Source organism: Cetorhinus maximus, chromosome 2 (genome assembly GCF_964194155.1).
Source record: "Cetorhinus maximus chromosome 2, sCetMax3.hap1.1, whole genome shotgun sequence".
NCBI lineage: Eukaryota > Metazoa > Chordata > Chondrichthyes > Lamniformes > Cetorhinidae > Cetorhinus > Cetorhinus maximus.
Window position 1 is genome coordinate 192511186 of NC_135880.1, and position 17701 is coordinate 192528886.

The 17701-nt window shown below is 43.8% G+C and overlaps 1 protein-coding gene across 6 annotated transcripts in view; it reads right to left on the reverse strand.

The window, feature by feature from the left end:
* The window catches only part of LOC144668789 (CMP-N-acetylneuraminate-beta-galactosamide-alpha-2,3-sialyltransferase 4-like), a 171771-nt gene that overhangs the window by 22580 nt on the left and 131490 nt on the right, over positions 1–17701 (reverse strand). For 4 of the 6 annotated variants that reach the window (XM_078531143.1, XM_078531179.1, XM_078531162.1 and 1 more), the window contains 2 exons: positions 9699–9781; positions 7449–7542 (listed from right to left, as the gene is read on the reverse strand). In XM_078531143.1, coding sequence (XP_078387269.1) covers positions 7449–7542; positions 9699–9708 — 104 coding nt within the window. In that variant the 5' untranslated portion in view covers positions 9709–9781. Of the gene's footprint in view, positions 1–7448; positions 7543–9698; positions 9782–10522; positions 10779–17701 lie in introns of those variants that run through there. The other 2 variants (XM_078531152.1, XM_078531170.1) reach the window with 2 other exon arrangements.

Below are 17701 nucleotides of genomic sequence, written 5' to 3' on the forward strand. Positions count from 1 at the left end.
ATTTAAAATGAAAATTTTTTTTGAATGAGGTATGCTGTCGGGTGCTTGATTGTGCTGCATAGGGCATTTTTTGCAACATTTTTCTATTTGGAGGTCTGCAGCTCCCTGGAGCAGCTGTCTGCCTTCAGGGAGCTCAGTGGGAGCGCTCACCAACACCCGCGGTGACATCGGCACCCGCCTTCTTCCCGTCCCCACCGGCAGCGCTGAGCCTTTCTCCGGGCGCGTTTCGCGCCAGCCAGCCGTTAATTGGCCAGCCAGTGTAGGACAGCGTACATAGCCGCAATCTCGGCCAGAAGCAGGTGTTACATCCGCTTCCGGCCACGCTGACCTCAGTCACACACCCCGAGGGTAAAATTCTGGCCATTGACTGTGCGGCCGTAGGACAGGTATTATGAAAAGCTACCACACTTGCACCAGGTGGTGTTCTTGAGGTTGTGGCAGAGGCACCAGCCTGCAGCAGAGGGGAGAGGGATTTATTGTGTTGCTAACCAGTTCAGTACCCACCCTGGGCGTGGCTGATGGGAAAGTTGTTGACAGGTATCCCATTCACGAGAGTTTAAATATGACTGTCACGCCATGGGCACAGAGTTTGGCTACAAGCCATCAGAAATGGCTCTAGCTCAGAAATAACTAACAGAGTCACTTGGGACTCACTCTCGATAGAATCACAGAATTGCAAAATGTGGCCAATGTCAGTTCCTCTGAGCATTATTTCATATTAGAGATATCAGGTCCCACCAAGAGGTATGACTTATACCAGGTGCAAAACACTTCTTTTCTTTCGAAAAATGAAAAACTTATTACTAAAATTGTCAGAAATGTAAAGTAGCAAAAAATGGTGCAGTTGTGGCTAATTCAAACAAGTGAAACAGTGTTAGCTGTATTCAAGTAGCAGCTATGGGAGATAGAAAATATGTAAAAGAATTGAACCTTTCTTTAATATAAAGTTCCCACAGTTGATGTTAGTTGAAGCCAAATGCAGCAACCAACATCAACAACTGAAACATATCAGCTTTTAAGCTAAAAGGCAGAGTCAGGAGTTCACAGAATCACAGAATTTTAACAGCACAGAAGGAGGCCATTTGGCCCATCATACCTGCACCAGCTCTCCGAATTAGCATTACGACCTAGTGCCATTGCCCTGCCTTTTCCACATACCCCTGCACATTGTTTCTATTCAAATAATCATCTAATGCCCTCTTGAATGCCTCAATTGAACCTGCCTCCACCACACTTCCAGGCAGTGCATTCCAGACCCGAGCCACTTGCTGTGTGAAAAAGTTTTTTCTCACGTCACATTTGCTTTTTTTGCTAATCACTTTAAAAATGTGCCCTCTCGTTCTTGATTCTTATACGAGCAGGAACAGCTTCTCCCCATCTACTCTATCCAGCCCCCTCATGATTTTGAACATCTCCATCAAATCTCCTCTTAGCCTTCTTCTCTCCAGCTAAAGTGCTGGCACAGACATAAAATGATCACAGCACAGGAGGCCATTCAGCCCACCTTGTCCATGCTGGCCCGCTGCAGGAACAATTCACCTAGTCCGACTCCCCAGCGTTTCCCCTTAGCCCTGCACAAAACACAAGAGGTTTGCAGCACAGGAGACAGTTCAGCCTATTACTGTGCCAGCTCTTTTATCTCGCTATTCATTATATTACAGATGTTTCCACATGGGGTAGACTAAACCTAGGGACCATAAATTATATAGAATATTGCATAGGAAACAGCCATTCAGCCCAATCCATCCAGGCTAGCACTTCTGCTCCACTTGAGCCTCCTCCCATGTCTCCACAGTAAATTCAATCAGCATTACCCTCTATTCCTTTCTCCTTTATCCAGCTACTCATTAAAGCTATACCCTCTAACTGAGTCACATCTCATATTGCAAATCGAACTCAATAGAGAATAATATAAACAAAGTAATAAAAAGCTTGGCAGTCAGTGAAAGTCAGCACACCAATGTAGTTGGCTAACAAGATTAAACATGCTCCCCGTCTCTACTTGCTTTTAATTCCTTAAACTGATAGCAACTTTTTAAAACAGCCTTGTTTTTGACTTTTTAAATTATTTTATGGCTGGTGCACTAAAGCAATTGGGTTAAAAGTTAAAGAACAAAACAAATCCTGAAATGTACCGAGCTGACCAAATGTTTATGGCTGCGCCCATTCAACAAATTAATAAAAAATAAATCCAATCCAATCAATTAATCATCCAGTCCTGGGCTAATGATGGACTGAACAATCTCCTTTTATGTTACAAGATTCAAAACCACCAAAAAAAAAGACAGGAACTGAGTCTGCTATTAGTTACAAAGATCTCGTGGTCACTAAAGCAGCAGGAAAGTATTGGTTACGAGTGATGCACATTGCAACCTGTAGGCCAAGGGGTTTTACAGAGTTAACAAAGGCACTCTAGACATGTAAGAGGGACATTTCCATTGTCTTTTCAGTCGCTGGTGGTCCAACACAGCGATCAGCAGTTCTGGAAGGCCAGTTCGAAAGGTTCAGTAGGCAGCACAGACTGTCCCGTTGCACACAATCCTGGTTACAAGTATGATGTTCCCCCGCGCCACCCTCCACCCTTCCAAGAGCTGAACAGGACTAGGGATCATCTTAATCTAATTCATCTGAACTCATCTCAGAATGTAGTTATTCAGAGAAATCTAGTTAGGCTGTCAACCCACATTGTCTCACTCAGGCGGGCTTTACACTTTTGCTCAAACCTCATCCAAGGGCGGGACAAAATCTCCGTTCAGATTTAAAATGAAAATTTTTTTTGAATGAGGTATGCTGTCGGGTGCTTGATTGTGCTGCATAGGGCATTTTTTGCAACATTTTTCTATTTGGAGGTCTGCAGCTCCCTGGAGCAGCTGTCTGCCTTCAGGGAGCTCAGTGGGAGCGCTCACCAACACCCGCGGTGACATCGGCACCCGCCTTCTTCCCGTCCCCACCGGCAGCGCTGAGCCTTTCTCCGGGCGCGTTTCGCGCCAGCCAGCCGTTAATTGGCCAGCCAGTGTAGGACAGCGTACATAGCCGCAATCTCGGCCAGAAGCAGGTGTTACATCCGCTTCCGGCCACGCTGACCTCAGTCACACACCCCGAGGGTAAAATTCTGGCCATTGACTGTGCGGCCGTAGGACAGGTATTATGAAAAGCTACCACACTTGCACCAGGTGGTGTTCTTGAGGTTGTGGCAGAGGCACCAGCCTGCAGCAGAGGGGAGAGGGATTTATTGTGTTGCTAACCAGTTCAGTACCCACCCTGGGCGTGGCTGATGGGAAAGTTGTTGACAGGTATCCCATTCACGAGAGTTTAAATATGACTGTCACGCCATGGGCACAGAGTTTGGCTACAAGCCATCAGAAATGGCTCTAGCTCAGAAATAACTAACAGAGTCACTTGGGACTCACTCTCGATAGAATCACAGAATTGCAAAATGTGGCCAATGTCAGTTCCTCTGAGCATTATTTCATATTAGAGATATCAGGTCCCACCAAGAGGTATGACTTATACCAGGTGCAAAACACTTCTTTTCTTTCGAAAAATGAAAAACTTATTACTAAAATTGTCAGAAATGTAAAGTAGCAAAAAATGGTGCAGTTGTGGCTAATTCAAACAAGTGAAACAGTGTTAGCTGTATTCAAGTAGCAGCTATGGGAGATAGAAAATATGTAAAAGAATTGAACCTTTCTTTAATATAAAGTTCCCACAGTTGATGTTAGTTGAAGCCAAATGCAGCAACCAACATCAACAACTGAAACATATCAGCTTTTAAGCTAAAAGGCAGAGTCAGGAGTTCACAGAATCACAGAATTTTAACAGCACAGAAGGAGGCCATTTGGCCCATCATACCTGCACCAGCTCTCCGAATTAGCATTACGACCTAGTGCCATTGCCCTGCCTTTTCCACATACCCCTGCACATTGTTTCTATTCAAATAATCATCTAATGCCCTCTTGAATGCCTCAATTGAACCTGCCTCCACCACACTTCCAGGCAGTGCATTCCAGACCCGAGCCACTTGCTGTGTGAAAAAGTTTTTTCTCACGTCACATTTGCTTTTTTTGCTAATCACTTTAAAAATGTGCCCTCTCGTTCTTGATTCTTATACGAGCAGGAACAGCTTCTCCCCATCTACTCTATCCAGCCCCCTCATGATTTTGAACATCTCCATCAAATCTCCTCTTAGCCTTCTTCTCTCCAGCTAAAGTGCTGGCACAGACATAAAATGATCACAGCACAGGAGGCCATTCAGCCCACCTTGTCCATGCTGGCCCGCTGCAGGAACAATTCACCTAGTCCGACTCCCCAGCGTTTCCCCTTAGCCCTGCACAAAACACAAGAGGTTTGCAGCACAGGAGACAGTTCAGCCTATTACTGTGCCAGCTCTTTTATCTCGCTATTCATTGTATTACAGATGTTTCCACATGGGGTAGACTAAACCTAGGGACCATAAATTATATAGAATATTGCATAGGAAACAGCCATTCAGCCCAATCCATCCAGGCTAGCACTTCTGCTCCACTTGAGCCTCCTCCCATGTCTCCACAGTAAATTCAATCAGCATTACCCTCTATTCCTTTCTCCTTTATCCAGCTACTCATTAAAGCTATACCCTCTAACTGAGTCACATCTCATATTGCAAATCGAACTCAATAGAGAATAATATAAACAAAGTAATAAAAAGCTTGGCAGTCAGTGAAAGTCAGCACACCAATGTAGTTGGCTAACAAGATTAAACATGCTCCCCGTCTCTACTTGCTTTTAATTCCTTAAACTGATAGCAACTTTTTAAAACAGCCTTGTTTTTGACTTTTTAAATTATTTTATGGCTGGTGCACTAAAGCAATTGGGTTAAAAGTTAAAGAACAAAACAAATCCTGAAATGTACCGAGCTGACCAAATGTTTATGGCTGCGCCCATTCAACAAATTAATAAAAAATAAATCCAATCCAATCAATTAATCATCCAGTCCTGGGCTAATGATGGACTGAACAATCTCCTTTTATGTTACAAGATTCAAAACCACCAAAAAAAAAGACAGGAACTGAGTCTGCTATTAGTTACAAAGATCTCGTGGTCACTAAAGCAGCAGGAAAGTATTGGTTACGAGTGATGCACATTGCAACCTGTAGGCCAAGGGGTTTTACAGAGTTAACAAAGGCACTCTAGACATGTAAGAGGGACATTTCCATTGTCTTTTCAGTCGCTGGTGGTCCAACACAGCGATCAGCAGTTCTGGAAGGCCAGTTCGAAAGGTTCAGTAGGCAGCACAGACTGTCCCGTTGCACACAATCCTGGTTACAAGTATGATGTTCCCCCGCGCCACCCTCCACCCTTCCAAGAGCTGAACAGGACTAGGGATCATCTTAATCTAATTCATCTGAACTCATCTCAGAATGTAGTTATTCAGAGAAATCTAGTTAGGCTGTCAACCCACATTGTCTCACTCAGGGGCCAGGTAATCACAAAGATCATAGTGAAGAAGCCCTTTGTGCCTGTGCCTGCTCGTTGCAAGTCATCCAATGAGTTCCATTCCCCTACTCTTTCCAGATAGTCCTATAATGTTTTTTTTTTCCTTTTCAAATACCCAACTTTCTTTGAAAAGTTACTATTAATTCTGCTTTCACCACACTTTCAAGTACTGCATTCCACTGTTTCTAAGAAAAAAGTACATCCTCACCTCCCCACTTTTGCCTATTAGATCTTGTCTAATGCTCCCTCTAATTTCCCTTCACTGTGCATGGCCCATTTGATGCACTGTGCAGTCCCTTTAAGGGTACCACACAGTCACTCAAGCATGCATCTTAAAGAGACATCTTAAAGCAGAGCATTTAGAAATACATTATCTAATCAAGCAGTCAGCATGGCTTCATGAAGGGGAAATCACGCCGAACAAATTTATTAGAATTCTTTGAGGAGGTAACAATCAGGATAGATAAAACGGAACCAGTAGGTGTAATATACTTGGATTTCCAAAAAGTTCCATAAGGTACCGTACATAAGGCTACTTAATAAGATAAGAGCCCATGGTGTTGGGGGTAGTATATTAGCATGGATAGAGGATTGGCTAACTAATAGAAGACAGAGTGTTGAGATAAGGGGAGCATTTTCGAGATGGCAACCTATAACTAGTGGAGTGCCACAGGGATCAGTGCTGGGGCCACAATTATTTATAATATATATTAATGACTTGGATGAGGGAAATGAATGTACTATCGCCAAGTTTGCAGATGACACAAAAATGGGTGGGAAGGCAAATGGTGAGAATGACACAAGGAGTCTACAGAGGGATATAGACAGGATAAGTGAGTGGGCAAAAAACTTGGCAGATGGAATATAATGTGGGAAAATGAGGGGTTATGCACTTTGGAAGGAAGAATAGAGGAGCTGAATATTATTTAAATGGAGAAAGACTGCAGAAAGCTGCAGCACAGAGGGAATTGGGAGTCCTTGTGCATGAATCCCAAAAAGCTAACATACAAGTTCAACAGGTAATAGGTAAGGCAAATGGAATGTTGGCCTTTATTTCAAAAGGAATGGAGTATAAAAATAGGGAAGTCTTGCTAAAATTATGCAAGGCGCCAGTTATACCACACCTAGAATACTGAGAACAATTTTGGCCCCCTCATCTAAAGAAAGATATACTGGCATTAGAGGCAGGCCAGAGAAGGTTCACTAGGTTGATTCTGGATATGGAGGGATTTTCTTATGAGGAGAGGTTGAGTAGGTTGGGCCTGTACTTGTTGGAGTTTAGAAGAATGAGAGGCGACCTTATTGAAACATATAAGATTCTTAGGGGACTTGACAGGGTAGATGCTGAGAGGTTGTTTCCCCTTGTGGGTGAGTCTAGGACCAGAGGGCAAAATCTCAGAGTGAGGAGTCGCCCATTTAAAACAGAGATGAGGAGGAATTTCTTTTCTCAGTGGGTAGTCAATCTGTGGAATTCTTTACCGCGGAGGGCTGTGGAGGTTGGGTCATTAAGTATATTCAAGGCTGAGATAGACAGATTTGTAATCAGTAAGGGAATCAAGGGTTATGGGGAAAAGGCAGGAAAGTGGAGTTGAGGATTATCAGATCAGCCATGATCTCACTGAATCACCATTGAGGGAGCAGCCTCAATGCTTGTGTGCCTGTGCGTTCCCACATGGCTGATCCCCCAGTGCTGCTCAGGCATGCATGCGCATGGCTTAGAGAGAATATTTTCTATGCCTCTGGTTACCAACTCTCCTGCCAGTGGAGCACGTTTCCACTATCTACCCTACCAAAACCCTTCATAGTTTTGAACACCACCATTAAATCTCCCCTTAACCTCCTCTGCTCTGAGGGATACAATCTCAGCTACTCTGGCCTCTTGTTAATTAAGGGGTTCCTTTGATCCTGCAGACATGTCCAATGCTGAATGAGGCTGGGAAGAGTTACAAGGAAGCTCCAGGGAGAGAACTTACTGAAAAGTCGCCTTCAGTGTCAGATGGGAGGAAAGGATCACCATCACAATAATAGACGTGAGAACCAAGAGAAGCTGAAAGATCTTAGAACCATCTATAAAAAAAAAGACATCAGGAAAAGTTAATTTCTACTGTTCCATTCACATACATTCCAATGAGGTGCTTAAATACGCAGTGAAACTATATACAAGCTACAAGGTGCCATACACAGAGCTGAAACTAGTGAACATCACAAAAGTGACTACACTTCAAGCGCTTCACTCCTAAAAGGTATCATGTCCCTTCATTCTTTTAGACATCTTTTCATTAAATTGCTGGGCGTTGTAAAAGTAATTCTCAAAGAGGAACATCCCAATTTCTTTCACTCTGGCTCAGCTGAAGCTTAAAGTATGAAAGGGCTGCATTTGTCAGTGCCTACGCATTCAGATAGGCAAAGCTTGTTAACAGTTACCAGCCAGCTCACAATTCTTTATTGCATCTAAGGCCATGGGCCACTAGGAGCTTGGACAGTGGGAGGTGGAATTTAACAAGCCGGTTCAGCTACTGCAAAAAAAAAGGTTAAAAGGCAAAAACGAAAATGGCATTTTGCACAGAACATTGGTCGGTGGTAAAGCAGCAGTTCACGTGTGACAAGGGACGCTGCTACCAGATGTGAGGAAAACAAGAGTAACTTTGTTGGGATGGCAAATTCCAAATGCCGACTTGGTGTGGGAAAAGGGCGTTGTGGCTTTACCTGCGAGATTATGTCAAAACTGTTTTGCACTCCGCTACAGGAAAAATAGTTTCTCTGGCCGGAACCTATCCAGTCCCTCACGCCAGCCGGATCTTCAGGAGATTTCAACGGCTCACCGGTCCCGGAGAGGCTGGAAAATTCCAGCCTCTGTATCTAACCTAACAAATAGTTTTATTGTTGCAAACATCTCAAATAAAACACCCCTACAGCTTATAAACACAAAGGAATACAAACTAAATTTACATAACTTGTCCTCATAACTCCAACACTTTTGGTCGGTATAACAGCTTGGTTTTAACAATTCTACTGACGAAGGGTCATACGGACTCGAAACGTTAACTCTGTCTTCCTCTCCACAGGCGCTATCAGAACTGCTGAGTTTTTCCAGCAATTTTTGGTTTTGGTTTTAACAGTGTTACCTAAGTGGAACTCTGCTTAATTTTTAACAGCAAATCCAGCACTTTGATTCAATATTTATCAGAAGCCATGGGGTGAGGTTGTTAACCTTCGTAACTTGAATAGCTTGAATGGAGAGACATGTCAGCTTTCAAATAATTAATGTATGTGCATCACTGAAATTTGGAAAAATTAACAGGGTCCAAAGGTTAACTGCAAGAAAAGAACCAGCTGTTAGTTACTGTCCAAAACCCTTCTGGACTTCATTTAATTTTATTGTCTTAAATCTTATTTTCCTACATTACAATAGTGGCTATATCTTAAAAAAGAACTTCATTGGCTGTAAAGTGCTTTTGGGCATGTCCTGAGGTGGGGAAAGCTACTGTATAAAATGCAAATCTTTCTTTTTAAAGTTAGTTTGCTCTCTATAGACACAAGATAAGACACCTTGAGTAGGAGATTTAGGCCCTCATAGAGACGAGTGGGGAGGCTGGCAGGCATGAAAATCGCACCATTGGCTGCGTATTGGGTTGCATCTCTGCCCGGGCCATCTTCCTGGAGGCAGGGTGGGGGAGGGGTGTCAGTGGCAGGGCAAAGAGAGAGAGACAGAGGGGCAGAGAGAGAGAGAGAGAGACAGAGGAGCAGAGAGAGAGAGAGACAGAGGAGCAGAGAAAGAGAGACAGAGGAGCAGAGAAAGAGGCAGAGGGGCAGAGAGAGAGCAAAGAGAGAGAGTGACAGAGGAGCTGCCTGACCCTGGCTACGCTCTCAATCCTCTCTTTCCCTTGTCTAAGATAGATCCTGGCCTCACACAGGAGCTGAGTTTAGTGACTCAGTTAGTGCTCCTCTCCACCGATGCTGCCAGACCTGCTGAGTTTTTCCAGGTATTTTTGTTTTTGTTTTGGGTTACTGCAGTGTCAGGTTTGCCTCTCACTGTGTGTCCAAGATAGAGTTCACCCTCTGCAAATCATATGTCCCAGAAGTTTGAAGTTTGGTGGAGTTGCTGTGGGCTCCCAGACCACCACCACCACGGTGGGAACCCAGAGGCTGCTGGACAGGAAGGGTCACGAGGAGCCAGAGGCATCATCCGATCTCACCCTCAGCACACAGGGCCCTCCCCTTACCTAGTTTCATCTTTCTCACTCAGCGAAGTGCTCACAGGATTCTCACAGTCATCTTTTCATACGTGCTTCATGGCAGATTGACCCTGAAAAGTGAAAAGGATTTTTGTTTTTACTTTTCAAAAACTGATGCTTTCTACAACAATTCAAAATATAAGGACCCAAGAGACCATCATTTGATCTCGTTGCAGCCTGTCAACCACCTCCAATCCCCTATGAGTGTTGCTGTCCTCTTCTTCAAATATTTTACCAATTTCCACTTAAAAGATTTAATGGTCTCAATCTCAATCAATTCCTGCAACAAATTCTTCTACATCCTTCTGTATATCTCTTCATATATGCTACTAGTAAAATTTTAAAATATTCCCTCTGTCAGGCTGGAATAAAAAGTCCAACCGGAATAAAAAGTCTTTCCCTACTCATCTGACCAAATACATTCCTCATTTTAATCATCATATTAAATCTCCTCCTAGCTTCTCCACTCTTGTGAAAATAGACCCAGTATCTTGATTCTCTCCTCAAAACTATTGTCCCCTGTTCTGGCTACTGTCCTGATGAAGCTATACTGTATGGCTCTCTTTGCCTCTACAATTGTGCACACTGCGCAGTTCTCTGTGACATCGGAAAGTGTGATGCTCCCTTGGGTTCTAGACATCCCTTCCCATCACATCATTGTCCCTCTCCCTACCCAATATACACTCCAGTTTAAAGAAAAACTAACCAGGATTTTTATTTCTTAAAAACACCCATGGTCAGATCTGGTTAGCTGAGAGGCAGTGCATCATCCCTCTGGCTCTTTAAACCCAAAAATTAATCTGGTTACTTACAAAAAAAGGACACCTTCTGAAAGGCATCATTTGACACTTGTTTAACACCAACATACAGTCCCTCGAGCCTGCTCTGCCATTCAATACGATCATGACTGGCCTTCTGCCTCAACACCATTCTCCAGCCTGTTTCCAGCCATATTCCTTATCTCCCTGAGAGATCAAAACTCTGCCTTTCTCAGCCTCAAATATATTTGACAATGGAACATCCGTTGATCACTCTGAGTGAAAAAAATTTCTCCTCTTCTTCCTGCTTAATAATCGACTCTTATCCTACAGCTGTGTCCCTGTGTTCTAGATTTCCCAGCCAGGGGAAACAATCTCTCAATGTCTACCCTGTCAGAACCTTCAGAATCATGTACCAGTTCTCATTCTTCTAAACTCCAGGGAGTACAGGCCCAATTTTCTCAGCCTCTCATCGCACGGCAACACTCTCATTCCGGCAACTTTTGCTGTGTTGTATCCAAGGCAAATATATCCTTTTTTAGACATGTTTGTGAGAGCCAGCTACCAGATACTGATGCATAGCGCATATCTGCAAGCCTACAAAAACTCTGACAAGCTGGCAAACTGCTCAGAGGACCCAACAACGTTCCATTAGAAAGTAGTCCTCCAAGAAAAACATTGAACCAGAGGTTTTGTAGAACCATAGCAAAGTTACAGCACAGAAAGAGGCCATTCAGCCCATCTTGTTTGCACAGGCCGATAAAGAAAAAATAAAAAACCAGCCGCCATTCCAATCCCACCTTTCAGCACCTGGTCTGTAGCCTTGCGCAGTTGCAGCATTTTAGGTGCAGATCCAGATTTAAATGAGTTGAGGGTTTCTGCCTCCACCACCAAACCAGGCAGCAAATTCCAAACACCCACCGCCCTCTGGGTGAAAAAGCTTTTCCTCGTGTCCCCTCTAATCCTTCTATCAATCACCTTAAGTCTGTGCCCCCTGTTGATGGAGGTTTTCACAAACGGAAAATGGTTTCCAGTGGCGTTACACAAGGCTCAATGCTGGGTCTCTTGTTGTTTGCTGTATATATTAATGATTTGGACTTAAATGTAGGTGGTATAATTGGGAAATTTGCAGATTACATTTATGTCTTGAGTCTATGAGTTCACTAGAGGAGTAAACTCGAATTGCACGCCTTCATATACACTTGTTAGTTGATAGTCTCTATCAATAACGGGGAGAGACTGACATAAGAAGAAACTGTGATTGTTTATTGCAACAGAAGGCAGAGCACTAAATCCTTATGTGCTCCCACAACCACCTCCAGCTCTAGACTTAGTTACCAGTAGCCCGCACTGTACAGTGAGTGTCACATGGTTAGTCCACTTGCATTCTCTTAAAGGTATGTGGTACTCCACTTTACCACAATGACACAAAAATTGACTGTGCAGTTGATAGTGAAAAGGATAGCTGTTGTCTCCAGAATGATATCAATGGTTTGGTTGCAGAAGGAGGCCATTTGTGTCTCCATTAGGTCTTGGCAAGAGAAATATAAAACAAATCCCACTGCCAATCACTCTCAGCAAAGCCCTGTGTCATCCTCCACTTCAAATACTGATCCAATTTTCCCTTCCAGGATTCAGTGACCTCCTCAAACAACAACAACACTTGCATTCATATAGAGGCTTCCATATAGCATAATTGGGGAGGCGATGGCATAGTGGTATCGTCGCTGGGCTAGTAATCCAGAGACCCAGGGTAATACTCTGGGGACCTGGGTTCAAATCCTGCCACGGCAGATGGTGAAATTTGAATTCAATAAAAATCTGGAATTAAAAGTCTAATGACGACCAAGAAACCACTGTTGATTGTTGTAAAAACCCATCTGGTTCACTAATGGGAAGGAAATCTGCTGTCCTTACCTGGTCTGGCCTACATGTGACTCCAGACCCACAGCAATGTGGTTGACTCTCAAATGCCCTCTGAACAAGGGCAATTGGGGACAGGCAATAAATGCTGGTCTAGCCAGCGACACCCACAAAGAACAAGAACAAAGAAAAGTACAGCACAGGAACAGGCCCTTCGGCCCTCCAAGCCTGCGCCGATCATATTGCCTGTCAAACTAAAACATTTTGCACCTCCGGGGTCCGTATCCCTCTATTCCCATCCTATTCATGTATTTATCAAACAGCCTCTTAAACACCACTATCGTACCTGCTTCCACCACCTCCTCTGGTAGCGAATTCCAGACACTCACTACCCTCTGCGTAAAAAACTTGCCCCGCACATCTCCTCTAAAGTTTTCTCCTCTCACCTCAAATCTATGTCCCTTAGTAATTGACTCTTTCACCCTGGGAAAAAGCTTCTGACTATCTACTCTGTCCATGCCACTCATAATTTTGTAAACTTCTATCAAGTTGCCCCTCAATCTCCGTCGCTCTAGTGAGAACAATCCGAGTTTCTCCAACCTCTCCTCATAGCTAATAACCTCCAGACCAGGCAGCATCCTGGTAAACCTCCTATGCACCCTCTCCAACGCCTCCCTATCCTTCTGGTAATGCGGTGACCAGAATTGCACGCAATATTCTAAGTGTGGCCTAACCAAGGTTCTATACAGCTACAGCATGACTTCCCAGCTTTTATACTCAATACTCCTGCCAATGAAGGCAAGCATGCCATATGCCTTCCTGACTACCTTATCCACCTGCGTTGCCACTTTCAATGACCTGTGGACCTGTACACCCAGATCCCTCTGCCCATCGACGCACTTAAGGGTTCTGCCATTTACAGGATAATTCCTACCTGTATTAGACCTTCCAAAATGCATTACCTCGCATTTGTCCGGATTAGACTCCATCTGCCATTTCTCCGCCCAAGTCTCCAACCGATCTATATCCCGTTGTATCCTTTGACAGTCCTCTTCACTATCTGCAACTCCTCCAACCTTAGTGTCGTCTGCAAACTTACTAATTAGCCCAGTTACATTTTCCTCCAAATCATTTACGTATACTACAAACAGCAAAGGTCCCAGCACTGATCCCTGCGGGACACCACTAGTCACAGCTCGCCATTCAGAAAAGCACCCTTCCACTGCTACCCTCTGTCTTCTATGACCAAGCCAATTCTGTATTCATCTTGCCAGCTCACCTCTGATCCCATGCGACTTTACCTTCTGTACCAGTCTGCCACACCACGTGAATAAATAAAAAAATAATATTCTAAGGCTCTTCAAAAGAGTGTTTTCAAACAAAGTTGTAACTCTCTGTGACAAATCGTTCGGTACTGCAACAACCATCAGCAAATTTACTTCTCCTTTCTCTTCATGCTTTTAGTAATGACTCATTAACTTCTCCAGCCAGAGGAAATTATGCTGCATTTTCACACTTCTTAAATTCTCTATCATTTTAAAAACTGTCAGTCCCAATGTCTCAAGCCTCTCCTCGTGATTCTAACAAAAGCAAAATACTGTGGATGCCGGAAATCTGAAATAAAGCTGTTCTGATGAAGAGTCATATTCAACTCAAAATGTTTCTCTCTCCACGGATGCTGCCAGACCGGCTGAGTTTTTCCAGCACTTTCTGTTTTATCACTCCCCTCGTGAGAGTTTCACACCCCTGGCATCATCCTCAACTGCCTAATTTATATAAACAGATGCTAAGAAAAAACATTCCAAATATATTGACCTTCACAAAAGAAAAATGGGCATCACTTGCAGTTAGATGAGCTGAATCACAAACTTTGGACCTTCTAAGTGTTTTAGGAATGTTAACGACCATTAATACAAGGTTATGCTTAGGCAATGCTGGCACTGAAGTTTCCCTGTGATCTGTTCCAATAGAAAAACTCAAAATTGTTTAGGCAGGCTTAATTGGCAAGGCTGTCTGTAGTAACAATGAACTGAAGGAATTAACTGCATTCAGACTGAGGCAAATAATATTGAGCTACCCACCAATACAATTAAGGCAGTCGGAAATAAAAATAGAGAAGGCTGGAAATATTCAGCAGGTCAGGCAGCATCTGTGGAGAGACAAAGAGAGTTGACCTTTCAGGTCAATGACCTTGGTCAGAATAGAAAAAAGTTAGAGATGCAGCAGGTTTTTAGTGCGTACAGATTGAGGTGGGACAAGAGGGAGGAAGGATAGCAAAAAAGAATTTGATGTTCTAAGCCTAATACTTCCCAGTTTGGAGGGGAAGGTGGAGAAAAGTTAAGGGAATCAAAATCAACTCATGATTTGCACAGTTGTGCACGACAATTTACTGTTGGAGAAGCATGACATGTGGTTACCTGGTAAATTGTGTTCTGTGACCGGATCACATGTAAGCATGTGGATCATTTAAGAAAAAGGGAGTTACCCACACCAAAATGATGTCCACCTGTAACCATTACTGAACCTGTGGTTCCTGTTCATGTTGCTCAACCAAGGACAGACATGCCCGATGTCTCCATCGGACTGGAAGACATTGAACTGCAAGTGCCTAATGAGGTACCTGATGTTAATGCAGTTCCAGAGAATATGTTTCGTACATAAGAATCTGAAGTCGTGGATCAGGAAACCACCTGAAAGACTGAACTTGTAATTTCATGACCTGTGTAAATATTGTAATGTCATCAGATAAATATCCTTGTAAATACAAAATGCACAGAAAAGTTAAAGGGGGAAGAATGTAGTAATTATAGTTTTGGGAAATGTAGGACTGTTGCTTTAAGAATAATCCTATGTTGTAAGATCACATGATCTATTTAAAGCAATGTGTTGACAGCGTGGGGGACCTCCAGTAGAGGAGTTCTTCTTTAGTTATGGAGTTTGATGCTCACGTGTAGTTGCTGCTGCTGTCTTGTAAAAAAGTTAAATGTATACATTACAAAAAGTTGTCTGAAGATCAACTCTATAATAGGTAATTCATTAATGCCTTCTTCAGCCTGAATATAACTAGCTCATTGTTCCCACACAGACCTTTGTCAACTAAACAATTTGAGTTTTTCCACTGGGAAGGGGTACAACTAAAAGAGTAACTAAACCCAATAGTTGGGCACCATAAGCAAATGGCTTTAATTGACTATGGTGCCCAGTTGGCATAATGTAAATGAACAAATTAATAGTTAATTCACCAGGGTCATGACGTGAATCATTATCAGCTGGTCAAAGGTGCTAACTGGTGCTCAACATTGATGAGGCTATAAGAGTGGAATTTGAATATTTGATGAATGACTTATTCGGACTGGGTGGTGGTGCAGAGGCACCATACAAGGAACGATGGCACTGGCTATGTCTCCCCAGGTTTACAGCCTGATGAAAAACAGAGTAAACAAACCCAGCCATCGAAAATATCACAGTACAAGAAACAAGCACCAGGACAAATGAGTAACCTGGCGTTAACAGGAAGAGAATGGCAATCCATGAAAACAGTTGGCACAAATTTGCTGCCAAAAAGGAAGACTTTATTTATATAATCAAATGTCTTAAAGTGCTTACAGCTAAGAAGTACTTTAGAAGTGTAGCCACACCATTGTAATGTAGGAATCACATCAGCCAATTTGCACATAGCAAACTCATACAAACAACAATGTGATAATGACAGGTATTCCAGTTTTTGTGATGTTGATTGAGGGATCAATATTGTCCAGGACACCAGGGATAGCTCCCCCACTCTTATTCAGTATAATGCCATGGGATCTTTTTTACACATTCATTCTCGGGATGTGGGCTTAGCTGGCTAGGCCAGCATTTATTGTCCATCTCTAATTGCCCTTGCGAAGGTGGTGGTGAGCTGCTTTCTTGAACCCCTGCAATCCATGTGGTACAGGTACACCCACAGTGCTGTTAGGGACGGAGTTCCAAGATTTTGACCCAGTGACAGTGAAGGAACGGCGATATCTTTCCAGGCCAGGATAGTGAGTGGCTTGGAGGGGAACTTTCAGGTGGTGGTGTTCCGATGTGTCTGCTGTCCTTGACCTTCTAGGTGATAGTGGTCGTGGGTTTGGAAGGTCCGCCTCAGAGGGCAGATTGGGCTAGGGTTTGCCAACTGTGATTAAATACATTCCTGGGTTTCATCACATGACTTGCCCCTCACACTCTGGCCATTTGTTGCCTAACACATCCATCCTTGTGACGTACTGCCTTCCTACACCAACTGGAAAGCAAGACGACTCATTACCCAATTGGATGATGCTTGACCGTCAGCGAAACAGACTTTTTTCCCCCCCCATTTTAAATATTTTTGTATCTGGTAAAGAGAAATGTTCAAAGAAATTTTTTTAAAAGCTATCCTTTTTATAGTCCCTATGATTTTTCTCCAGGGTTGCATGAGGCAATGGGGCCTTGGTTTAATGTCTCACCTGAAAGACAGCCCTCCAACACTGCAGCACTCCCTCAGTATTGCACCAGAGTGTCAGCCTTGATTTGTGTACTCAGGTCTTGGAACGAGACTTGAAGCCGTGGACTCAGAGGCAAGAGCGTTACCAACTGAGTCACAGGTAACACAAAGAAATACAACGAGCTGAATAATACGCTGAGGCACCGAGGTCAGATTCCTCATGCGGAAATCAATGGCCTTTCGACTTCTGGTCCGGCCTTCAGAACGCGCCTGATAATATGTTGATTGGGGCTAATCAAGCTGAAGGGCACGTTTGAGGCCTTCAACCCGTCCAATGAGTGCTGTAGGGCGGGGTGCCGGCCTCTGAGGTCATACACCATGACCCCAGTACTTTAAAGGGCCCCCTAGTGTCAGGGGACCCAGCAGATGCAGGATCGAGTGAACAGTCTCTGGAAGAAGTGTCATTGAGCGGCTTGCAGGCTTCTAAGGTAAGTGCATTTTATTTCGAGTTTTTTGTCTCCAAACCTTGGCACTATTTAGAGGTGGCATTCTTCTTAAAACTCAGCAAGTTCACCACTCCTTTGCATGGAGGAGTTGTACAGTTATTACGTTCCCCTACAGAGATACCAGCGCCATTGGAGTGAGGGGAGATATGGGGGTGAAGGGCCAAACCAGGCCCTAGATTCAACAAGGACTCCCTCAGAGCCCTCCTGCGTACAGTCTCCGCCTGACATGAACTGCTGATGCCAACCCCTGGCAAGAGGAGGAAGCCTAGCCAGACATATGCAGCATGGGAAGAGATGGCCGAGGAGGTGAAAAGTGTTGGGCTGGTCAGAAGGATTTGTTCCCAATACCAAAAAAGGCTGAATAATCTAATGAGGTCAGCCAGGGTGACTATGGCCTCAGTATGAGCAATCTTGGGC